General features: G+C 49.3%; 1 protein-coding gene across 2 annotated transcripts in view; it reads right to left on the bottom strand.

The window, feature by feature from the left end:
• Positions 1-25,352, bottom strand: part of SV2A (synaptic vesicle glycoprotein 2A) — a 50,028-nt gene that overhangs the window by 12,154 nt on the left and 12,522 nt on the right. Inside the window, exons 2-9 of one of the 2 annotated variants that reach the window (XM_083715670.1) lie at positions 22,252-22,485; positions 21,410-22,102; positions 7,599-7,779; positions 6,277-6,428; positions 5,699-5,832; positions 3,937-4,026; positions 1,716-1,826; positions 1,369-1,457 (exon numbers count right to left, since the gene is read on the bottom strand). In XM_083715670.1, the coding sequence (XP_083571796.1) occupies positions 1,369-1,457; positions 1,716-1,826; positions 3,937-4,026; positions 5,699-5,832; positions 6,277-6,428; positions 7,599-7,779; positions 21,410-21,998 (1,346 nt within the window). In that variant the 5' untranslated portion in view covers positions 21,999-22,102; positions 22,252-22,485. Of the gene's footprint in view, positions 1-1,368; positions 1,458-1,715; positions 1,827-3,936; positions 4,027-5,698; positions 5,833-6,276; positions 6,429-7,598; positions 7,780-21,409; positions 22,486-25,352 lie in introns of both variants that reach the window. The other variant, XM_083715669.1, reaches the window with a different exon arrangement.

Here is a 25,352-nt window from a genome sequence, read left to right as displayed (position 1 = left end):
GAATGGACCTCCGGAACGAATTAAGTACTTAACCCGAGGTACGCAGGTGGTGCTGTGGGTTAAACCACAGAGCCTAGGACTTGCCGATCAGAAGGTCGGCGGTTCAAATCCCTGTGACGGGGTGTGCTCCTGTTGCTCGGTCCCTGCTCCTGCCAACCTAGCAGTTCGAAAGCACGTCAAAGTGCAAGTAGATAAATAGGTACCACTCCAGCGGGAAGGTAAACAGTGTATCCGTGCGCTGCTCCAGTTCGGCAGAAGCGGCTTAGTCATGCTGGCCACATGACCCGGAAGCTGTACACCGGCTCCCTCGGCCAATAAAGCGAGATGAGCGTCGCAACCCCAGAGTCGGCCATGATTGGACCTAATGGTCAGGGGTCTCTTTACCCTTTACCTTACCACTATAGCTGGAGATTGGGGTAGGAGGTGAAGGAAGCAGTTTTGCTGAAAGAGGAATGGAGCTATCAGGCACAGCACTGAAAAAACTATGACCCCAACCTGGATTACAGTGGCACCTTGGTTCTCAAATGCCTGGGTACTCAAACACTTTGGTTCCCAAATGCTGAAAACCCGGAAGTAAGTGTTCCGGTTTTCGAATGTTTTTCAGAAACTGAACGTCCAATGCGGTTGTCGGCTATTGTTTCCAGGAAGCCTTCGCCAATCAGAAGCTGCTCCTTGGTTTTCAAACATTTTTGAAGTCAAACAGACTTCCGGAACGGATTAAGTTTGGCGCTTTTGTTTTTGCTATTTATTTTGGGTTTTGGGGGCTTTTTCGGTTAATATGTTTTTGTGACTGTGTGGAACCCAATTCAGCTACTGATTGATTGATTGATTGATTGAGTGAGTGACTGCGGAAATGGATAAAAGCCCCCCATCCAAACAATGACCATCGTCAGTGTAGGTAAGGGGAAAAAAAAGTAATTCACATTTTTATCCTCTACAATACTGTCTTATTTATTTTATAGTACAGTACATTGATTGTTGCTTTCCTTTTATGGTCTCGTTAGATAGTAAAATTCATGTTAAATTACTGTTTTAGGGGTTGTTTTTCAAAGTCTGGAACAGAGTAATCCATTTTGCATTACTCTCAATGGGAAAGCACGCCTTGGTTTTGGAATGCTTTGGTTTTGGAACGGACTTCCGGAACAGATTACTTTTGAGAACCAAGGTACCACTGTATATGTTTTAGTCTATTCTATCACAGCTTTAACTTTCTGTACGGTTTAAATTATTGTTGCCAAAACAAAATTGTGATAATTTTATTGTTTTACATATTTTTTGTAAACCGCTTTGAGGGTTTTTTCTCCTACGATCAAGCAGTATATGAAATTTATGAAATAAATAAATGGAATAAAGCTATACTAGCCCCACCTGAAGGACATGGTGAACCACACTGCCATCATCATCAGGGTCACCCGACGGTATTCGGGAACAAAGCACTGGTGGAAATTCGCCCAGACCTGTAAAAAGAGAAAAACACATTTTGAGCCTCTCCGGGGTGGGACTAGGGGGAAGGAAGAGGGTAAATCAGTGTAGGTTTTTCACAGTTTGCTGAAGTGTGCAGGATCGGACTCTGAAGGCACTGCCTGTCTGTTTGCAAATCGTTGCCAGAATCAGGGAACAGCGACGGAATGTGGGCAAACAGTGCAACCTCTGTGAGGGAAGTGAGAGGGCAGTTTGGCTGGGCCCACCGAGCCTTCGTTGCTCCGGAAGCTAACCTGCTGGGAAAGGTTCAAGAAGCGGACCATCCAGCGCCGGTACCAGGTCCCCGTGTCAGACTGGATCTCTACCAGCTCGTCCTCCTGTTTGATGGTCTTGATGTGGGTCACCTGTGGAGTAATTAAAAAAAAAGTTGGAGAGGGAAAGTGACTGGGGAAATGATGACACCTTTCTCTTCCAGGCTTTTTAGAGCATGGTTTCCACCAAAATCTAGGGTTTTGGACTACAACTCCCATCTTCCCTAGCTAGCAGGACCAGCGGTCCCAAGGACAATGGGCATTGTAGTCCAAAAACGGCAGGAGATCTAAGTTTGGGAAGTGCTCCTTTAGATTCAGGGCAGGACCTCGCAAGTTTGTATACTGTGAAAGATTCCCAGCAGGGGCGTTGCAAGGTGTAAACACAAGAACTAACAAGTGCAAATTTAGATTTTTAATGTCACAGAGGTGAGCCCCTCACCCTGCAAAATCACCACCCAAAGCAGTTAGAACGTAAGTAGATAAGAAGAGTCCTGCTGGATCAGGCCAGTGGACCATTTAATTCAGCATCCTCTTCTCACAGGGGCCAATCAGATGCCTCTTCTGGGAAAGTTTCAATAAACACACAAGACATAACTGGCTGTACGTTTGAAAAAATAATATATACTATTCATTGTACTGAATTGTAGATTTCAACAGAAGTAGCTCATAAAGTTCAACGGAAAAAGTAGAAGACCCAGTGGATCAGTTCATTCTCTGATCAGTTTATATGTGAAAATGTCTATTCCACCTGTCTGTTCACAGAGTCCAACAATCCATAAGAAAGGTTGTTGCAGTTCAGTATCAATCAATCCTTTATTAGGCATAGCAAACCACACACTATCAAACAAACACCGTATACAAATTGTGGAAAATACGAATTCAGCATAACAATTTGCATAAATAATACAGTAAAACACTACCACATCACCGACCAATCACGAACCACTAAATCTCTCTATGACGGCCCAGTCCTTCCACAAAAATTTAGCCACTATTAAAGTAATTTGATCAATCCTGTCCAAGAGCAGGTCCTGAACCTGCAGCATAGAACCGAGCCTGTTAAGTTGCAAGGCCTCCAACAATTGTCTTCTGGCATAAATGCCAAAATCACAAGAAAAGAAAATATGCTCCAACGTAGTTCCACAGTTCCACAGAATCCTTTCACAGAGTCTAAGGCAAGGATTTCCAGAATATTAGCCTTGTTTCGCCATCCTAGGCTTCATCAGTAGTAGTAACTCATATATGATATCACAGGACTGCTGTGTCAGCAGCTACTATGCTATAAGATCCACTGTCCTGTGATGTCATATATGAGTTTGTACTACTGATGGAGCCTAAGAGGGCAAAACAAGGCTAATATTCCGGAAATCCTTGTCTTAGACTCTGCAAAAGGATTCTGTGGAACTGTAACAACCTTTCGTGTGGATTGCTGGACTCTTATCAACAGACAGGTGAAACAGACATTTTCACATATATGGACCTGATGCATAAACTGATTAGAGAATGAACTGATCCACTGGGTCTTCTACTTTTTCCGTTAAACTTTATGAGCTGCTTCTGTTGAAATCTACAATTCAGTACAGTGGTACCTCGGGTTAAGTACTTAATTCGTTCTGGAGGTTTGTTCTTAACCTGAAACTGTTCTTAACCTGAGGTACCACTTTAGGTAATGGGGCCTCCCGCTGCCGCCGTGCGATTTCTGTTCTCATCCTGAAGCAAGGTTCTTAACCCAAGGTACTATTTCTGGGTTAGCGGAGTCTGTAACCTGAAGCGTCTGTAACCTGAAGCGCCTGTAACCCGAGGTACCACGGTACAATGAATAGTATATATTATTTTTTCAAACGTACAGCTGGTTACGTCTTGTGTGTTTATTGAAGCTTTCACGTAACCAGAGGTTTGTTGTTGTTGTTCTTCTGGGAAAGCAGCAAGCAGGATTCGAACTCGTGAACCCTCTCCCTTCCTGTGGTTTCCAGCAACTGGCGTTCAGAAGCTTTGCTGCCCCTGACCATGGAGGCAGAACACAGCCATCCTGGCTAGTAGCCACCGATAGCCATCTCCTCCTCCATGAATCTGCCTAACCCTCTTTTAAAGCCATCTAGGTCGGCGGCCATCATTGCTTCCTGTGGCAAGGAGTTCCACAGTCCGATTATACACTGTTCATCCATTTTAGTTTGCTGGGACGGTGGCCAGGATGATCCCTCACCGAGAAGACTCGCTCGGGGTGACCCTTGGCTCTCATGTTGGTGTCGTGGACCTGCTTCAGTACCATCCAGGCTTCGTCGTGTTTCCCGTTCTATAAAGGGAAATGTTACATTAAAAAATAATAATAACAAAGCCATTAACCAATGTCTGCCCTGTGTGTGTTACGTCAACACTGTTTAGGCAACACAATGACCATATACATACATAATAGACCATCTTTATAGAATTCTTTCAAACAATAACAAATTCAAAATGAAATCTTAGACTCAAAGTCTCTGAAAGTCTTTAAATGAAGAGAGGTAACGAACTTTCCACGATGAAAGATAAGCTGTGAAGCTTTGTGTATTCAGCAAATATAATGTCCAACACTGAACAGAGATTCCGGATACTGACTGCTGTTTCGTAGATCTTCGTCAGCATGGTGGGAGAATATAGAATTATTTCATAAACTGAAAATAAAATTTTGTAAAGTGATATGTCATGCAGGTCATCGTCTGTAAAATTTTATTTTCAGTTTATGAAACTCTGTTCAAAGGGTAGACAGAGTAAATCACCCATAATTAAAATATACAATAAACAAGCCCATTAAAACAGTGTGCTAGTTAAAACTTAATAATAATAATACTTTATTTGTATCCTGCCCATCTGGCAGGGTTGCCCCAGCCACTCTGGGTGGCTTCCAACATATATAAAAACATAATAAAACATGAAACATTAAAAAGCTTCCCTGCACAGGGCTGCCTTCAGATTCCTTCTAAAGGTTATATCTCATGTAAGCTTTGCTATTTCTCCACAGCAGACAGCTGTATGAATAATGTCAGTTTGACTCTGTCTCGCCAGAGTGGTGCATGCTCTGGTTATCTCCTGCTTGGACTACTGCAGTGTGCTCTATGTGGGACTACCTTTGAATGTGACCTGGAAACTGCAACTAATCCAGAATGCAGCAGCTAGACTAGTGACTGGGAGCGGCCGCCGAGACCACATAACACCTGTCTTGAAAGACCGACACTGGCTCCCAGTACGTTTCCGAGCACAATTCAAAGTGTTGGTGCTGACCTTTAAAGCCCTAAATGGCCTCGGCCCAGTATACCTGAAGGAGCGTCTCCACCTCCATCGTTCTGCCCGGACACTGAGGTCCAGTGCTGAGGGCCTTCTGGCGGTTCCCTCACTGCGAGAAGCCAAGTTACAGGGAACCAGGCAGAGGGCCTTCTCAGTAGTGGCGCCCGCCCTGTGGAACGCCCTTCCACCAGATGTCAAAGAGAAAAATAACTACCAAACTTTTAGAAGACATTTAAAGGCAGCCCTGTTTAGGGAAGCTTTTAATGTTTAATAGGTTATTGTATTTTAGTTTTTTGTTGGAAGCTGCCCAGAGTGGCTAGGGAAACCCAGACAGATGGGTGGGTTATAAATAATAAATTATTATTATTATTATTATTATTATTATTATTATTCCCTTGAGAGAGCTTGACCAATCATGGAGCTGTCTCCATGCCACTGTATCACCAGGCAGACTTACTCCTTCACACTGCCTTGGCTGTCTGCCAAACCCTAATTGACTCTGTGTGTGTAGCTGCACGTATGCAGATTCACCACTAGGTGGGTGCCATTTTGAGGTTCACCTCCGGTGCCAAAATGTCTTGGGCCAGCCCTAGTGACACCAACCCACTGGGTCTTTCCCCTCCCCTATCACCACATTCCAGCCTTGCCCTGATGCCTTCCTCCGTCTCTTCCCCATCTCCCTTAAGCCGTTCTGTTCCTTTTACCTCCAAGAAAAAGCGGGGGCTCTCTGGCATGGTGGTGAGGGCTCCGATGGCAAAGACGGACGGGAAGGCACAGACCAGGACGAAGACACGCCAGCTGTGGAACTGGTACGCAGACCCCATTTGGAAGCTCCAGCCTTCGGATTGGAAAATAAAGATTTGTTACACCCACCTCTCTCCCCCCACGTGCCCCAAATCTCTTCCATTTCACAACATGCCAGAATTGTGCACCTTCCAAAGTGGAAACATGCAAGCTGAGAAATTTGCACTGGGTTCAGAATGCAGATCCCAAGTTTCCAGCCCCTAAGATGGATAAGGGGTGCCAAGAAGACGAAATAAAATGTCTAGCGTTTTTTGAGACAAGGTGATTTGCTCCTTGCATGAATCCCCTTCACATATATGCAAATGAGCCCCATATGCATAATCAATGCATATTGATTATGGGTAAAATCCTGCTCTTTTCATGGGTAAAATCCAGCTCTTTTCCCAGTATAGGATTTGTGCACCACTGGGGCCAAATGGAGAGAGGAAGCCCCCAGTCAGTTGGTCTCCTTCGTCCCTGGCAATTTCCCATCCCTTACCATAATGGGGGATGATCGCCCACGCCATGGCAGACGCATAGATGCCCCCAATCATCCAGAACATGCACAACCAGCTGAGGTGCTCCCCGCGCTTCTCCTGAGCCAGGAACTCTGAATAGTAGGAGAAAACGATGGGAATCGACCCGCCAATACTAGAAAAAGGAGAGAGAGAGAGAGAGAGAGAGAGAGAGAGAGAGAGAGAGAAGTGAAAAACATGCTGGTGGGGTCTGAACCACTTCCAAGTTCAAGCTGGGCGGAGTGCAGAGGGTAATTTTTGTTTGACTTTAGGTAAAAAGGTAAATATAAAGGTAAAGGACCTGGAAGGTTAAGTCCAGTCGTGGCTGACTCTGGGGTTGCGGTGCTCATCTCGCTTTCAGGCTGAGGGAGCCGGCGTTTACCTATTTATCTACTTGCACTGGTGTGCTTTCGAACTGCTAGGTAGGCAGGAGCTGGGACAGAGTGTGGATTCAAACCGCCAACCTTTTGATTAACAAGCCCAAGAGGATCAGTGGTTTAGACCACAGCGCCACCCACATCCCTTGTTTGACTATAACCCCAATTCGAAAAAGCCAAACCCAGACAACCCACTGGATGGTGTCAGAGGGAGAATCAGGTCAGCAGATCCGTTAGCTGTACATTTCTTTGTTTTTTAGTTCTAGCATAAAATCTAGACAAACCAATGTGTTTTGAGCAGGTGTGTGCAACCACTTGCATGCCCCCCGTTCAGTCTTCAAGGACATCATCCTCAGAATTTATTCCCCAGAGCAGGAGGTTCAGCACATGGCTGTGTGAGGATATCCATCTCTCTCACACACCTCCCTTCATTTTAAAAACAAATTGGAAAAGCTAAGTTCCTAGTTCGAATCCCCACGACGGGGTGAGCTCCCATTGCTCGGTCCCAGCTCCTGCCAACCTAGCAGTTCGAAAGCACATCAAGGTGCAAGTAGATAAATAGGTACCACTCCGGCAGGAAGGTAAACAGTGTTTCCGTGTGCTGCTCTGGTTTCGCCAGAAGCAGCTTAGTCATGCTGGCCACATGACCCGGAAAAACTGTCTGTGGACAAACGCCGGCTCCCTCGGCTAGTCATGTGAGATGAGCGCCGCAACCCCAGAATCGTTCATGACTGGACTTCACTGTCAGCGATCCTTTATCTTTCCCTTTAAGTTCCTAGTTCATGGTGATAGAAAAGGAGGAGGAGGAGGGGAAGAAGGAGAAGAAGAAGAGGAGGAGGAGGAGGAGGAGGAGCAGGAGGAGATGATGTGCTGAAGGCTCGAACAGAGATCTCCCTGAATTTGGGGACCAAACACAGAATACGCCTTACCCCACACCAGAGAGGAGCCGGCAGAAGAGGAAAGTGCCATAACCCTGGACAAAGGAGGAGAAGAAGGCGAAAACACTGTTGACGGAGAGGGACATCAGGAGGCACTGCCTGCGCCCAAGCCGGTCCGCCAAGCCGCCCCAGAGGAAGGCACCAACCATCATGCCCAGGTAAACAATGAGTCCTAGAGGAAGACAAGGAGAGCACATAGCAGAACCACTCACCCCTCATTGGCCGCAGTTAGGGAAGATTCGTCGCCAGGGATGGGGAACCATTCTCTGCCCAAGGGCAACAACTGCTTATGGGAAACCCTTTGGGAGCCACAACTTCACTCTCTTGTACAATAGGCTACTTTTATGCAGAACTGGCCCTGTCACAGGCGAACATTAAGACTCGTTCCACATTCGTAAAGCAATCGATCGTTTAGTGTGGCAGCACCAACGCTTGGGAACTCCCTGCTTGTTGACATGGTGCAAGCCCCTTCACGGTACAGTCGTACCTCGGAAGTTGAACGCAATCCATTCCAGAAGTCCGTTCAACTTCCAAAACATTTGGAAACCAAAGCGTGGCTTCTAATTGGCTGCAGGAGCCGTACGACGTTCGGCTTCCAAAAGAACGTTCGAAAACCGGAACAATCACTTCTGGTTTTTGATCATTCAGGAGCCAGAACGTTCGACTCCCAAGGCATTCGGGAGTTGAGAGGCATGACTGTACTTTTTTCGGATCCTGCCAAAAACACTTTTGCTTAGACAAGCCAATTTGGACATGGAGACGCATGTTTCAATCCGCTTTTAGCGTGTTGCTGGTTTTTTTCTTTTGAATATGTCACAGGGCTGTTTTTACTGATAATTTTGTTTTATTCCCTTTGCAACACACTTTGAGATTTTGCAAACTCATGTACAGTGGTACCTCTGGTTAAGAATTTAATTCGTTCTGGAGGTCCGTTCTTAACCTGAAACTGTTCTTAACCTGAAGCACCACTTTAGCTAATGGGGCCTTCTGCTGCCGCTGGGCGATTTCTGTTCTCATCCTGAAGCAAAGTTCTTAACCCGAGGTACTATTTGTGGGTTAGCGGAGTCTGTAACCTGAAGTGTCTGTAACCCGAGGGACCACTGTATAAGTTTTGTCAAATGATGAATAGATAATACACACATGCACACTCTCTGTCCCCCATTCAGGCAAGCACAGGCGTTATCAGAGTTCAAAGACATGTCCCAAGCCAAGCAAATACCGGTACATTCCAGGAGGGTTTGGACAAGAGGCATGAGCTGGGGAGTTTTGGATTTGATATCCCGCCTTTCACTCCCTTTAAGGAGTCTCAAAGCGGCTAACATTCCCCTTTCCCTTCCTCCCCCACAACAAACACTCTGTGAGGTGAGTGAGGCTGAGAGACTTCAGAGAAGTGTGACTGGCCCAAGGTCACCCAGCAGCTGCATGTGGAGGAGCAGGGAAGCGAACCTAGTTCACCAGATTACAAGTCTACCACTCTTAACCACTACACCACACTGGCTCTCTCACACTGGGGAGAACTCCAAGGGCCAGACAGTGGAGTCTTTTGGCCCCCAAGCCAGAGATTCCCCATCCAATGTGGTGTAGTGGTTAGAGTGTCAGACTAGGGCATGGGAGACCAGGCTTCAAATCCTCTCCTTGGCATGGGGCAGTCACTACCACTGAGCCTAACCAACCTCACAGGGTTGTTGGGACAAAATGAGGAGGAGGAGAACTGTGAATGGCACCTTTAGCTCCATGGATGAAAAAAGGGTAGGATATAAATGTGAAAATAAAATTTAGATGTGAGGGTCCCTGCCCCCTCCCCCCAGATACAGCCAGGCTGACGTCCCAACTTTCCCATGCGGTTTCATGAGTTCTTAGAGAGCGCTGGAGTTTGGGAACTCTGCTCTCTTATATACAGAAAAATGCAAGGCTGTCGTCACACAGCCAGCATTTCAGGACTTGCGTGAAGTCAGAGCGCAGTGCCCATTGGCGGATTTGCAGCGCCGCATCACAAATCTGGATTTGCATAGAGAAGGGGGGGAGAGGGGAGCAAATGAGAACGTTGTTGTTTAGTCGTGCCCGACTCTTCATGACCCCCTGGACCAGAGCACGCCAGGCACTCCTGTCTTCCACTGCCTCTCGCAGTTTGGTCAGACTCAGGCTGGTCGCTTCGAGAACATTGTCCCACCATCTTGTCCTCTGTCGTCCCCTTCTCCTTGTGCCCTCCATCTTTCCCAGCATCAGGGTCTTTTCCAGGGAGTCTTTTCTTCTCCTGAGGTGGCCAAAGTCTTGGAGTCTCAGCTTCAGTATCTGTCCTTCCAGGGAGCACTCAGGGCTGATTTCCTTACGAATGGAGAGGTTTGATCTTTTTGCAGTCCATGGGCCTCTCAAGAGTCTCCTCCAGCACCAGAATTCAAAAGCATCAATTCTGCACAATACCCATGGTCTGACTCAGTACTGGGCACCTCCCCATGTTTCTAGACCCTTTGGCCTCATCCAGCAGGCTCTCCTTATCTTCTTCCACCACTGCCCAAACTGTAAGGGCTTTCTGGCCACAGTGCATCATCCTCAGGCAGCACCTGGCAAATGAAAGACCCTCAGCTCCTTCCCTTCGCTGGGGGTGATGCAGAAGGGCCAGGGAGAATACGCCTGGCTCAGCAGGGGGCTCTGGTGACTCAGCACGTGGGTGTCGTGCGGCAGCTGGAGTCAAACGATGGCAACAGCGCCTGGGCAGTTTTCAATGCAGTGGGACTCGGCCTCTGTGCGGCAGCGTGCTTTCCTCTGGGCACACAGGGATGGGGAGGGGGCGGTGTAAAGAGAGGAGGAGTGGGATGGGAAAGGCCATCGCTGTGTCTCGCCCTCCTGTGGGCGGTGGGCAGATAATCCCTCCAGCCGTGATGAGAACTGGGCACCCTGCGGCGGCCAAGTGGCTCCGCTAATCCGCTTGCCACTGCGTCCAGCTAATCCCCGGATTAAGCCACCAGATATCAGGCCAACTACGCAGCCCTGACAGATGCAGCGGATTTCGTTTCGTTTTGCTTCTTCCCCTGCAGAGATGAGATTCCTCCTTGCAAACCCTTTTACCTGCACCAGTTCACTCATATATTCATTCATATAGATGTGTGTGTGTGTGTGTGTCAATAAGGGATTACCACCTTCCCCTTTTTGCAGCAGACACTGTATGCGCGTTCAGGACTGCACTGCGACATTCAATGCCCTCCCCTCGCTGCCGCCCCCCAACAGACCACTTTGTGCCCCAGAGTCACTTCCGAAAACTAGGTGCCTCTCACAGAAGCTGTGGGATCTCCAGTGCTCAAAATATGACAGGCGCCACCAGCGCCCTCGTTTCTCACATGCAAGGGAGATGACCATGGGTCTCATAGCATATCATAGACAGGGCCGGAGTGGGGTTTCACGAGGCCTTAAGCTACTGAAGGTAATGGGGCCCTTTATATGTCCAGCTGTCCTTTGTCAGCAACAAATGGTCGCTGTTTGTTTTGTGTTGAATATATGCTATATGGTAATTTATGGAGCTAATAGGTATCTAAAGCCTTTTGTGCATGTTGCCATGCAACCAGTCCATGCAGAATGTAGGCACCCTATAAAGGTAAAGGTAAAGGGACCCCTGACCATTAGGTACAGTCGTGACCGACTCTGGGGCTGTGGTGCTCATGTCGCTTTACATGTCGAAGGAGCTGGTGAACAGCTTCCGGGTCATGTGGCCAGCAGGACTAAGCCGCTTCTGGCGAACCAGAGCAGCGCATGGAAACGCCGTTTACCTTCCTGCCGGAGCGCTACCTATTTATCTACTTGCACTTTGACATGCTTTCGAACTGCTAGGTGGGCAGGAGCAGGGAGCGAGCAACGGGAGCTCACCCCATCGCAGGGATTCGAACCACCGACCTTCTGTTCAGCAAGTCCTAGGCTCTGTGGTTTAACCCACAGCGCCACCCGTGTCCCATAATTGTTTTCGGAGTTAAGTTGAAAAGGTCTCTCTCTCTCTCTCTCTCTCTCTCTCTCACACACACACACACACACAAATGCCATAAGCCATGGCTGAATGCAGGGCAGGCGCTATGGCCTGGGTAGATGTGGCCACCGAGATGAAACCCCCAGATGCCAAGGGACTTCTGCTGTGAACGAGAGGATTTTTACAGGGAGAAGCGGGAGGGAGAGCCGGGAGGCAGAGTGTACGCAGCAGAGAGTGAGGTCTATTTTTATCCTGCCTTCTCCATAAATCTGAACTGCAGTCACAGGGCTGGGATGCGGCTGAGCGATGGGAAGTGACAAACGGGAGGAATAAGACAGCAGTTTTTCAGCCGCCCAATCCCAGCAGGGTGAAATAGGGGTGGGGGGGGGTGTTGGGAAATAATGACATCAGCAGAATGAGAAGAGCCTTCATCTGGTGTGCACACACACAGAGAGAGAGACCGCTTCCCACCTTCAGAAACACCTTTCAAAAACACGAGGCCAGTGGAAGCATGGACTTACTTCTCCCTTTTTCTCTTGGAAAAAGAGCTCGTTCTAAACAATTTGCTGAAGTTTGGCAGTACACAGGGCTGTGGGAAGCTGCATTTCACTGAAGCAGACCATTAGGGTGCATCTAGCTCAGTATTAGGGACGCGGGTGGCACTCTGGATTAAACCACAGAGCCTAGGACTTGCCGATCAGAAGGTCGGTGGTTCGAATCCCCGCGACGCGGTGAGCTCCCGTTGCTCGCTCCCTGCTCCTGCCAACCTAGCAGTTCAAAAGTACATCAAAGTGCAAGTAGATAAATAGGTACCACTCCGGCGGGAAGGTAAACGGAGTTTCCATGTGCTGCTCTGGTTCACCAGAAGCGGCTTAGTCATGTTGGCCACATGACCCGGAAGCTGTACGCTAGCTCCCTCGGCCAGGAAAGCAAGATGAGCGCCGCAACCCCAGAGTCGGCCACGACTGGACCTAATGGTCAGGGGTCCCTTTACCTTAAGCTCAGTATTGTCCAGACTGACTGGCAGCAGCTGTCCAGGGTTTCAGGCAGGGAGGTCTCTCCCAGCCCTACCTAGAGATGTCTTTGGGGGTTGAACCTGCTGCTTGTAAAGCTTGTCTATCAAGACCTGAGCGACTGTCATTGCAATTTTAAACCCCCTTAAATCCTGCCATTTCTGAAGCTTCAAGGACGTTTTCATAATCTTTACAGCAACCCTGTAAAATGTGTTGTTGCTGATGGTGCCATCCCTGGGAGATTGCAGTCAAATCCAACACTCAATATTCTTGATAGTAAATTTAGGGGCTAATGACCACAGAGTTGTATTGCTAGTAGGCAGAGACCCAGACCATAGAAACGTGATTGGTAGAAAGGGCTCTGTGTGATGTCATTTCCCCTCCTCTCTCGAGCAGGAAGCATCAAAGAAGTATTTCCTGTTCCCTTTCGCTCTCTCCTTCTCCTCAGCCAGCCAAGGAAGAGGACCTCCCTCCGACTTTTATTTCAATATCAGTATTTTACCTGCATAGTTTTTACTGAAGAAGAAGCTGAGAACCAATGCATGGCTATGAGTAAGTAAATCATACTTGAAACTTCTCAGTTTGTTGTCTGATTCTTTGTTAAGCAGGGTAAGAATACGGAGAGCCAGCTTGCTTCGCAGCGGGACTTAATTAAAATAAGACTTTGCAGACTGTTCATATTTGCTTTCCATTTTTCTGCTAAGGATGGGACTTTAAACTCTGCTTGGTGCATGTTCAACCCACACACGTGGGCGCCCGGAAGGATAAATTGCAATTAATATATCCTCTCCTATCTATTAAAACCCACCCTGCACCATCTTCATCCCCAAATTGCAGATCTGGAAGGGGTTTGGTGCTAAGAGAACCGCTGGTGGTTTGGATAAATCCTTACAGCAACCCTTTGAAGTGGACCGGCGTTGTCATTCTGAAATTTCAGGCTGAGGCTGAGCAGCATGATGCCTTAGGGCTGACCGCAGAGGTCCATGGCCCAGTCACTAACTGCAAACATCTGGGAGCCACTGGCATGTGGGGGAGTGTGGCATAAGCTCCTTTCTTTTTTCCCCTCCGTTGGCCAGTGGCCACCCAGATGTTCCAAAGGGAAGAAACACAAGTAGGGCTTTTACTCTTGCTAGAAGCTCAGCCTTGCCCTGGAAGGCTCCTATAGAAGGGTCCCATACGCACAGAGACTTTGCGCCTGCCCATTAGGGGAAATAGGAAGCCCCAAATGTATATTTTTTAGATGTCCTTTTTATGTTGAGATCCATAGAGACACCATTGATCCTTTGCTGATGAGGCTTGCCGATCTTTCAGAGAAGTCTAAACTTCATTCTCTCCTCTTAGGCAAAGATCACAAGACGACCTGGCTGGTAGCCAGATTCTGCGCCCAGATTTGTAGGCACAGATCATCCTCTAGAATAAAACAGCTTACTAGAGAAATGCTGAAGTCGCCCTTTGGGGCGCCTCAGGGTCAATTTTTTATGGTAGCCCAAAGCTCAGTTGTACAGGTGTATGTCTATATCTCAATTTTAACTCATGAGCTATTGCTGCAATCTGCTCCGATTGTATATTTTATCTTTATGAACACTGTTTTTATTGTGTTATGTTATGTGAGCTGGTCTTTGCCTGTAATAAATTATCTATCTATCCAAAGGGAAACCAAGCAGGACCTGAGCTAAGATTCCATGAGTACAAGATCCCTTTGGTGTTCAGCAACTGCTGTTCAGAAGCATCGTTGCCTCTGATGGTTGGAGGTAAAGGTAAAGGAACCCCTGACCGTTAGGTCCAGTCGTGGCCGACTCTGGGGTTGCGGCGCTCATCTCGCTTTATTGGCCGAGGGAGCCGGCGTACAGCTTCCAGGTCATGTGGCCAGCAGGACTAAGCCACTTCTGGCGAACCAAAGCAGCGCATGGAAATGCCATTTACCTTCCCGCCGGAGTGGTACCTATTTATCTACTTGCACTTTGATGTACTTTTGAACTGCTAGGTTGGCAGGAGCAGGGACTGAGCAACGGGAGCTCACCCCATCGCGGGGATTCAAACCGCCGACCTTCTGATCGGTAAGCCCTAGGCTCTGTGGTTTAACCCACAGCGCTACCCGCGTTCCAGATGGTTGGAGGTAGAGCATAGCTATTCTGGCTGGTAGCCATCAGTAGCCCTCTCCACCTCCATGGGTTTGTCCAATCCTCTTTTGAAGCCATCTAGATTGGTGGCCAGTGTTTAACTCCGCGCTGCGTGAAGAAGTCTTTTCTTTCGTCTGCACCGAATCACCCAACATCCTTCTTCACTGGAGCTCCTCAGTCATCCAGCCCTCCCTCCCCCAGTGCCACCTCACCATGAAAGGACAAATCTCTGCCTTTTCGGAGCATCCCTCTAGTCTCATCATTTGCATGAGTCACAGCTTGCTTTTCTCTCTCTCTCTCTCTCTCTCTCTCTCTCTCTCTCTCTCTCTCTCTCTCTCTCCCTCCCTGCCTCCTGCTCCAAACCATGCTGATTAGGAATGGCAGGTTGCTCAGGGCTTGCTAAAAAGCAATTTAGGGGCTAAGGGTGGGTGGCAGAGAGGAAAATAGAAAGAGAAGAAGACGTGCGTTTTCTCCTCGCCCTTAATCAACTGATGGGAGAAATCCCCTCCTGATGAACTCTTGGCAAAACATTGCCCCTTCTCCACCCAGAAATCCACCTGATGCAGCCACAGCGCTACAAATAAGTTTGGGGGCAGATCCACGCCATATATTCAAAGCACACTCAATGCGCATTTAAAGTGCACAGGGAAATCTCCTGGGGTGAGAGGCTGGGGGAAAAGAGGGACACTCCCCGTGTGTGAGCTGGGAGCACACGCCCTTTTCTGTATGGCTCAAAAGTTAAGACATATCTGCGAGAGAGGATTCTGTACTTATCTATCCCTTCTTTCTTTTCTCTGTTATTTTATTCTTTTTCTTTTTATTATTTTTGTGTGTGTAATTAGTTGGCATTTTATTGTACAGTGGTACCTTGGGTTAAGAACTTAATTCGTTCTGGAGGTCTGTTCTTAACCTGAAACTGTTCTTAACCTGAAGCACCACTTTAGCTAATGGGGCCTCCCGCTGCCGCTACACAATTTCTGTTCTCATCCTGAAGCAAAGTTCTTAACCCGAGGTACTATTTCTGGGCTAGCGGAGTCTGTAACCTGAAGCATATGTAACCCGAGGTACCACTGTAATGTGAAAAGTGTAAATCAAACTGTATCAAAAACGTGCACAGCTTTCCCAAAGAACACTGGGAATTGTAGTTTCACCCTTTGCAGTGCTACATTTCCCAGCACCCCTAGCAAGCCACAGTTCCCAGGATTCTTGGGGGCGGAGAGGTAAGCTCTACTGTAAATGTAAGACATGGCTTCAGTTTGAGGCTGACCACCTGGAAGGAAATATTGACTGTACTTGACTGTGTTGACAGACTGTGTTGACATAAGAGCTCTTGGGCTCAGGTCTTGCTTGCGGGTTTCACAAAACATGCATCTGGTTGGCCACTGTGAGAGCAGGATGCTGGACCAGATGGGTCATGGGCCTGATCCAGCAGGGCTGCTCTTATGTGCTTCCATCACTTGCAGAGGATGGCGGGGTCTCCTGCCAATCAGCTGGTTGCCAGTATCTCCAAGGCGCTGTTGCTTTGCTGGGGTGGTTTGATTTCCAGCGGAGCGGGCAAAGGAAAAACAGGCTGTCATTGTGACACCAGGCGACTGACAGGTTGTGGGACACATGTGCACACACGACCTGCTTGTGATCTCTGCTGATGGGGTGATAAGGGCAGGCCTACACAGCACCCCCCAAACTGGTTAAACAATTCTCCCCGTTCAGCCACATCGCCTGACAGAGGGAGAGGAGTCACCATCCATCCATCTCTCCCTGCTTCAGAGCCAGCTATTCCCGGCATCTGCTCCCTGGCAGGAACGCAAGCGGGTCATCTTCGGTCGAGGATGCTCCGAGTTCAGGAAGGGAAGACGGAGGAGGAGGAGTAGTTGATGGAGAGCTGGCAGAAAGAATCCCAAGAGGTTTCCCAGTTGCTGCCAGGCCAAGTTAGTGATGGCTTGAAGAACAGGCTCTCTGCGTGGATCGTTGGCAAAGGGGAGCTGCGGCTGACTTGGCCCCGATCCGCGAGGCGTGCCAGAGCTCAGCCTTCCAAATAAAGATGTTGGCAGGTTTCCATTTAAATCAGTCCTTTAATCAGAACTGTGAGGACTGGGATCTTAGCTTATAGGAAAGGCTGTATGAGGCTTCAATCCCCAGCATCTTTCTGGGCAGAGATGAAAACCCAGAGAGCTGCTGCCAGCCTGTGTAGGCAACACTGGATGCCCCAATAGCCAGATTGGGTATAAGGCAGCTTCTCTTGTTCCTGTTTTAAATCAGCCCTTTGCTCGGAACCATGAGGACTAGAGTATTGCTTTTTAGGGTAAGGGCTGTAGCTCAGTGGTAGAACACCTGCTTCACATGCAGAAGGTCCCGGGTTCAAGCCCCATTTCCAGGTAAGCACTGGGAAGTGGTCTGTCTCCGAAACGGCGGAGAGCTGCTGCCAGACCGAGCAGACAACACTGGCCTAGATGGGCCCCGTTGCTCTGACTCACTTCTACGATTCGATGAACAGAGAGACAGTGAAGACCCTCTCTCTCTCTCTCTCTCTCCATAGCCTGTAGGCCAAAGGGAACCCCCTCCCCGGCCCCAGTTTGGGGGCCTGTGGGAATGTGATGTCCTGTCTCTGCAGGCGTTCAGCAGGGGACATCAGCCTTGCCGCAGTGCGGTCTGTGCGGAAAAGCCGGTGTCAGTTTTGCCTCGAAACGCCAGCGTTCTCCCCCATGCACATCGCCCCCGTATGCCCTCCGCACTTTGGCGCCCCCGCAAAAAAGCACGGTTTCCTCTGCTTCCCCCGCCCGCCCGCCACAGTTCCTTTTCAGAGGGATATAATCCTGCCTAAGCTTTTCCGCCACAGCAACCAGGGCCTCCGCGGTGCCTTGTGAAGCAGGGAGATAAGCTTGGGGGCCACTGCGATTCTGACACATTATTCCTAAATTAGGAATGGGGAGGGGGGATCGAGAGAGAGAGAGAGAGGAGGCGATGAGTCACAACCTTGCCGCATTCCGCTCTCAAGCCTGGAGCAGAAATCCGGACTGATCACACCAGTGCAAAACTCAGCCGGGCCCAATTTGCCCCCTGCCTCTCAGGATCGCTTCAACCCCGGCCTCTGAGCATGCAGTGATGTCCCTCTGCTTCGAGCCACTTTTGCCGCATGAGATGGCCGAGTTAGGGATTAAGGCTGCGATGGTTTTTTTTGTCGTCGTCGCAATTCTATGGGGCTCCCCGCCTTTCAGTCCAGGCCATCGGGAAATGGCTGCTGTGAGGTCCGGTCTGTTTGCCAAAGCATTATTGCGTTTATCACTTTTTAAGATGCCGCTGATGTATACTGCGCTTCTACTAGGTTCTTGAGGTTGGTGGCTGCCTTGCGTTTTAATGAACTGTATTATTGTAGCTTAATATGGTCTCCCACGCTTGGATCCTGCATGCTAGGGGATGGGTTGCCAATGCAATAAATAGTCAAGGCTGATGTTGAAAGTCCCACAATCCTGCGTGTAATAAGCGAGCTTGACAACAAGAAGAAGAGTTTGGATTTGATATCCCGCTTTATCACTACCCTAAGGAGTCTCAAAGCGGCTAACATTCTCCTTTCCCTTCCACCCCCACAACAAACACTCTGTGAGGTGAGTGAGGCTGAGAGACTTCAGAGAAGTGTGACTGGCCCAAGGTCACCCAGCAGCTGCAGGTGGAGGAGCGGAGACGCGAACCCAGTTCACCAGATTACGAGTCCACCGCTCTTGACCACTACACCACACTGGCTTTGGAGTGTGATGTACACTGACAAGGAGAAGGCACTGACTTCAAAGGAACATCAGAAGAGCCCAGATGCTGGATCAGCTGCCCAAGGGGGCCTGCCTAGTCCAGCATCCTGTTCTCACAGAGGCCAAATGCACCAACGAGCCTAAGAATCCAGATAGACTGCCTCTGGACCTGAAGGTTTCATAATGACCCAAGAAGAGCACAGCTGCTGAATCAAGCTGAAGAGGCCCATCTAAGTCTAGCATCCTTTTCTCACACTGGCCAACGAGATGCCCAAATGGGGAATCCCGCAAGCGGGGACCTGAGTGCGAAAACCCTCTCCCCATTTGTTACTCCCAGAAACTGGTATCCAGGGGCATGCTGCCTCCAACAGCCATTGTGGCTAGTGGCCTCATCCTCCTCTGGGGAATTTGTCTAAGCCATCAGGCCCATCAAATCCAACCTTCTCACAGTGGCCAAAGCCCCTAAGAATCTAGGAGTTTAGATAGACTGTCTCTGGACATCGAGGCTCCATAAGGACATGAGAAGGGCCTGATGGATTAGGCAAATGGCCCCCCTTTCCCTGTTCTCACAGTGGTCACCCAGATGCCTCTCCTGGGAAGCACATAGGCAGGACCTGAGTGCAACAGCCATGCTCTCCCTGTCTGTGACTTGCAGCCGCTGCCCCCGATAGAGGAGGCAGAACTTCACCATCATGTCTAGTAGCCATCAGCAGCCTTTTTCTCCATCCATTTTTCTGAACTCCTTTAAAAATTGTGTTGATTGATACACCATGCGGCAGCGAATTCTATACTCCAGGGTGTGTCTAAGTCTGTGTCCAGACTGTTTAACATCCTGGCACTTGAAGGCAATTCCGCAAAACGAGATGGTCAGAGTTCAGCATGAGCCGCTTTGAACTCCATGTGGAGTAGAGGGCGTCTATGGTTTCAGAGCAATTTCCATGTGAAAACCAAAACAAGAATGCCCTGAACGTAGAAAGCTAGCATATCAAATGGACGGCTATACAAAGCCAATGTCTCCCTGAAGTCCTAACTCACTACAAGTTTTTATTGTTAAGAGGCGGGGGAGAGGGGATCGCGTGTAGAGGAGTGTTTACAATTAATTACAAACCTCATCACTCACACACACGCTGCCCAACATCTGCTGACTCACTGTGCCTAATGCTAAGACCAGAGTTTGGATGTTGTTTCAGCACCAGCCATGCTTCGACTAAGTGTCCTTCTCTCTGCAGTGTCACTTTCCTGGGATCAGGCTCCCTTTACTTATTATTTGTATTTACTGTATTGTATTTCTCTCCCACCTTTTTCTCCAAGGAGCTCAAGATGTGGTACATGGTTCTCCCTTCCTTCTCATTTAATCCTCACAACAACCCTGTAAGGTAGGTTAGGCTGAGAGGCAGCGACAAGCAGAAGATCACAGCCAGTGAGCTTCACTCCTGGCCAAGTTGGGGATTTGAACCCTGGGCTCTCCCAGGTCCTGGTCCGACACCCTATCTGCTACACCACCACTAGCACTTCTCCTTCAGGGGATGAAGCAGGGGGGTGGAGTTGGAGAGGGAATTCCCCTAACCTGCCCCAGATGGGCACACTGAACCAGAAGAAGCCCTTGCAGAAGAGGAGGCTGTTGGGCCGGTAGCCATTCAGCCCGAGGAGATGGTGGTGCTGTCCTTTAGCTACTGCTCTAAAGCTCTAAGCAAAACTTCACCCTCCCTGCTCTGTTGGAGCAGATGTCTCCTGAAACATCTTGGGCCCCTTTAAATAAAGTGGCTCCTCCCACAGAAGGCGGGAGGCAGATAGAGCTGCTCAGATAGAGTTGCCTATTTATGTATCCTTTTGGCTGGTGCTGAAACAACATCCGAGCTTTGCTCTCATGCATCCCTGCATGGAGCTGTCCAGGGTGCTGCTGAGACCTCATCTCCATATTAAAGGTAAAGGTAAAGGTACCCCTGCCCGTACGGGCCATTCTTGCCAGACTCTGGGGTTGTGCGCCCATCTCACTTAAGAGGCCAGGGGCCAGCGCTGTCCGGAGACACTTCCGGGTCACGTGGCCAGCGTGACATCGCTGCTCTGGCGAGCCAGAACCGCACACGGAAACGCCGTTTACCTTCCCGCTGGTAAGCGGTCCCTATTTATCTACTTGCACCCGGAGGTGCTTTCGAACTGCTAGGTTGGCAGGCACTGGGACCGAGCAGCGGGAGCGCACCCCGCCGCAGGGATTCGAACCGCCGACCTTTCGATCGGCAAGTCCTAGGCGCTGAGGCTTTAACCCACAGCGCCACCTGCGTCCCTTCATCTCCATATTACTGAGGCTGTAATACAACACGGCAAGTGTCCTTGCATTTGTGCCAGAAGCGGGGATAGCCAGTGGGTTGTCTTACAGATGCTGTTGAACTATGACTCCCATCATCCTTGACTCTTGGTCGCTCTGTCTTGGAAGGATGGGAGCTGTAGTTCAACAACCCCTAGAGGGCATCATGTTGGATATCCCTGTGCTAGGGTCAGGCGGCTTACCCTCTGCCTAAAACCCATGCAAACAGCTTACAGAGACTGTCAACGAGGCTTTTTCAAACTTGAATTTCGCACTTGTGTGCTATCTTGGGGCAGGTGGCGTTGTCTGAAAGGCAGCGTACAGTGGACGCTCAGGTTGTGAACGTGATCCGGGTGGGAAGCACATTCGCAACCCACAGCGCCGCATCTGCGCACATGCAGGTTGCAATTCGACGCTTCTGTGCATGCACAAAGTGTGATTTAGCGCTTCTGTGAATGCACAGGCGCTGAAACCCCGAAACCCGGAAGTAACCCATTTTGGTACTTCCGGGTTCGGCGCGGTGCATATCCCAAAATCGCATAACCCGAAGCATCTGTAACCCGAGGTATGACTGTACACATAAATGCCAGCTTATTTCCCAGCCCCTTAAATCCAACGTCAAGCTGCCGCCCCCACCAGCATCCCATTTTCTCCTTGGTTGGGGAGACTTACCCAGCATGCCTTTATTGGAGTCCGACAAGCACATATCCTTCTCGGCGCTGGGAAGGACAAAGCCCACCACGAAGATCTCCACCCCGTCAGCCATGAGGGCCAGCCCCAGCACAAAGTACAGCGTCCACTGGAACCTCCCGTGTCCACATTCCTGGAGGATCAGCTCATACTGCTGGGCCAGCTCTTCCTTCTCCTTCTTCTTCTCCCCTTCCAGGTCATCAAAGTCCCTGAACTCGCTCACCACCTCCTGGTTGGCCGTCAAGTGGTCCCCACCCTTGAGGGAGTCGTTCCGGGGGATGCCCTGGTACTCCCCTTCGTAGATCTCGTCGTCCTCGTCGTGGCCCTCGGTGGCGTCACTAGAGGCCCCTTCGTCGTCCACTGCCGGCTCCCCTCGATAGTAGCCATCCTGGGGCTGGTAGTCCTCGTCGTCATCATCCTCCTCGAAGCGGGCGTAGGAGCGCTTTGTGTACTCATCCTGCACCCGGTCCACCCCTTTGCCTACCTTCTTGGTGGCGTGCTTCTTCACTTCCTTGGCAATGTCTTTCGCCCCGCGGATGAAGGCGGTCCGGTCTCTGAAACCTTCATCCATGGTTTTCTGGCACTTTGGGGGTCAAAGGGAGAGGAATATGCTCGGGAGGTCTTCTCAGTTCAGCACCCAGAACGGGTGGACAGCTCCTTCTGAATAAGAGAATTCTGCAGAGTCTTCCCAGTTCAGCACCCAGAAAGTGTGGACAGCTCCTTCCCTTTGTTGGCAGAGAAATGCACTCCAGAGGACTAAGCTTGTCTTTTCAGTTCAGCACCCAGAAAGGGTGGACAGCCCCTTCCTTCTGAATAAGAGAAACCTGCAGGGTCTTCTCAGTTCAGCACCCAGAAAGGGTGGATAGCTCTGTCCCCTTGGAGGGTTATCCACCCAAATTACAAGGCTAACTTGAGGCCTTCCAGCAGGCAGTTGAGAGCCACTTCGAGGGCTGCCCTCTGCCAGGCTGAATCCCCCATCCGTCTAAGTCCAAGCTTGCCTTTGGGGAGCCAACGGGACAGTGGAGGGAGTCGCTCCTTCTGCGTGGGTGGTGATGGGCCTGCAAGGACGACAAAGCAAAAACCGGAACACTTCAGACATGGAACGAAGGACAGGAGCAAATTCACACAGAAGGGAGGCTGTAAATCATTCTAACCGGACACTGAGGCCGAGCGCTGAGGGCCTTCTGGCAGTTCCCTCGCTGCAAAAAGCCAAGTTACAGGGAACCAGGCAGAGGGCCTTCTCAGTGGTGGCACCCGCCCTGTGGAATTCCCTCAAACCAGATGTAAAAGAGAAAAATAACTACCAAACTTTTAGAAGACATCTGAAGGCAGCCCTGTTTAGAGAAACTTTTAATGTTCAATAGGTTATTGTATTTTAGTGTTGGAGAGAGCTCATCTCCAGGAATTCCGGGGTCTGCTCTCGCAGAAATAAAAATTACATACATCAATATTTAGTTTATTTGTTATTTACCATCTTATTTCCTCCCAAACATTCCATAAAAAACACACATATGTACAGACACACACACAAAAATGAAAAATAATAATAAATGATCATAATGAAAGTAAATATTTCCCCCCTTTTATCTTACAAAATCTTTTCTTCAATTTTGACTTCCTGTCAATTCCCTTCCCGTATGTTTTATCTTACAATCGAATGTACACAAAACAATACAAAACAGTGCTAAGTACATATTTTGAAAGCTCCAGACTTATCCCCAGCCCCCCTCTCCAAAAAATTATACCTCCAACACATAGTTGAACTATGGAACTCCCTCCCACAACAGCTCTGAATACCAGTTGCTGGAAGCCACAGGAGAGAAGAGTGTTGCCCTTGGGCTCAGGTCCCGCTTGAGGGTTTCTTACATCATCTGGCTGGCCACTGTGAGTACAAGATGCTGGACCAGATGGGCCCCCTTTGGCCTAATCCAACAGGACTCTTCCTATGTTAATAACATAGGATGGGGACCCCCCCACACAAAACCCAATCCTAGGCATTGAATGAGAATGCCCCCCCTCCCTGCATTATGGGCATCTGTTCTTTCTGCAGGGGAAAAAGCATTTTAACATCCCCCAACAGGCAGCAGGCAAGCCCCAATTCCCAAAAACAAATCAAGCGCGCAATTTGCCGGAATGAAAAGGCCCAGACAACGAAGCTCCCTTGCTGCGGCAAGGGAGAAATAAACCTGCCGTTGTATATTTTTAATATGCTTGTTATTCGTGAACTATGGCGCTGCACTCCTGAACTGTGAAAACTCAGCCGTTGTAAATAAGGCTGATTCTGGAGTTTTCGTTTTAGCAGAAGGGGGTGTGTGGTGTGTGTTTTGGAGAGTGGGGAGAAGTATTTGAATGTTAAAGGGAAAGGGACAATGACCATTAGGTCCAGTTGTGGCGCTCATCTCGCTTTACAGGCCAAGGGAGCCAGCATACAGCTTCCGGGTCATGTGGCCAGCATGACTAAGTCACTTCTGGAGAACCAGAGCAGCGCACGGAAACGCCGTTACCTTACCGCCAGAGTGGTACCTATTTCTCTACTTGCATTTTGATGTGCTTTCGAACTGCTAGGTGGGCAGGAGCTGGGACAGAGCAACGGAAGCTCACCCCGCTGCAGGGATTTGAACTGCTGACCTTCTGATCAGCAAGGCCAAGAGGCTCTGTGGTTTAACCCACAGCGCCACCCACATCCCTCATTTGAACAGTAGGGTTATGCCATTTGACTTGTAGCACAGTCTTCTCAGAGTGGGCAGATTCCTCTAGGAAGCCCACAGCCCAGTCATGGAGACGAGAGCCCTCACTGTGACTCAGAAGAACAGATAATCATATAGAAGGGACCCCGAGGGTCATCTAGTCCAACTCCGTGGAATGCAGGAATCACAGCTAAGGAATCCCTGGCAGATGGCCACCCAACCTCTGCTTACCACGTACCTACGGGACCGCCTCCTGGTATGCCCCACGGAGCACCTTAAGGTCCACAAATGACAACACTTTGGAGGTCCCTAGTCGCAAGGTGCTTAGATTAGTCTCAACTAGGGCCAGGGCCTTTTCAGTACTGACCCCGACTTGGTGGAACGCTCAATCACAAGAAACTAGGGCCCTGCGGGACTTGACATCTTTCCACAGGGCCTGCAAGACGGAGCTGTTCCGCCTGGCCTTTGGTTTGGACTCAGTCTGACCCTTACGTTTCCCCCTCCCCTTACGGATTTGATCTATGGGCTACTTTTAAAATGAGGCTGCATTTTACATTGCATTTTAACCTGTATTTTAAATTGGTCCCCCCCCATTATGTTTTTACTGTAATTTTACTGGTGTTAGTCACCCTGAGCCCAGCTTCGGCCAGGGAGGGCGGGGTATAAATAAAAATTGTTGTTGTTGTTGTTGTTGTTGTTGTTAAAAACCTCCAAGGAAGGAGAGTTCCACCATCTTCCATGGGAGCCCTTTCCACTGTTGAACAACCCTCAGAAAGTTCTTTCCAAGGTTGAGTCGGAATCTCCTTTTTTGCCACTTGAATCTATTGGTTCAGACCCTTCAGATATTTGAAAATGGCTGTCATATGTCTTCTGCATCGTCTCTCCTGCCAGCCTTCCAGATACTGCTGGACCCCAACTCCAGGCCATTGGCTACGTTCACTGCTAAGACCGATGGGCTTTGGAGTTCAGCAACAATATGGCCATATTACAAGTGAACAGTGAAGCCAAGCAGCCCATAACAAGCCTTATGTTTTATTAAAATTAAGCGGCAGCGTTTATCCAAGATGTTCGCATCGGGCTCGCAGCCAGACAGGCACCCAGGCCGGGAGCCAAACGGCACCCGAAGGGGAGAAGGTGGGGAGATCTTTCCACAGCCTTGTTCAATGTCAGCCTTAAAACAAAGAGGAAGTGTTGTCTAGTGGTTAGAGCATTGGCCTAGAAGCTGGGAGAGACCACGG

The sequence above is a fragment of the Podarcis gaigeae genome (genome assembly GCF_964106915.1).
Source record: "Podarcis gaigeae genome assembly, chromosome: 16".
In the NCBI taxonomy this organism is placed as follows: Eukaryota; Metazoa; Chordata; class Lepidosauria; order Squamata; family Lacertidae; genus Podarcis; species Podarcis gaigeae.
This window is presented reverse-complemented; position numbering and strand designations above follow the sequence as displayed.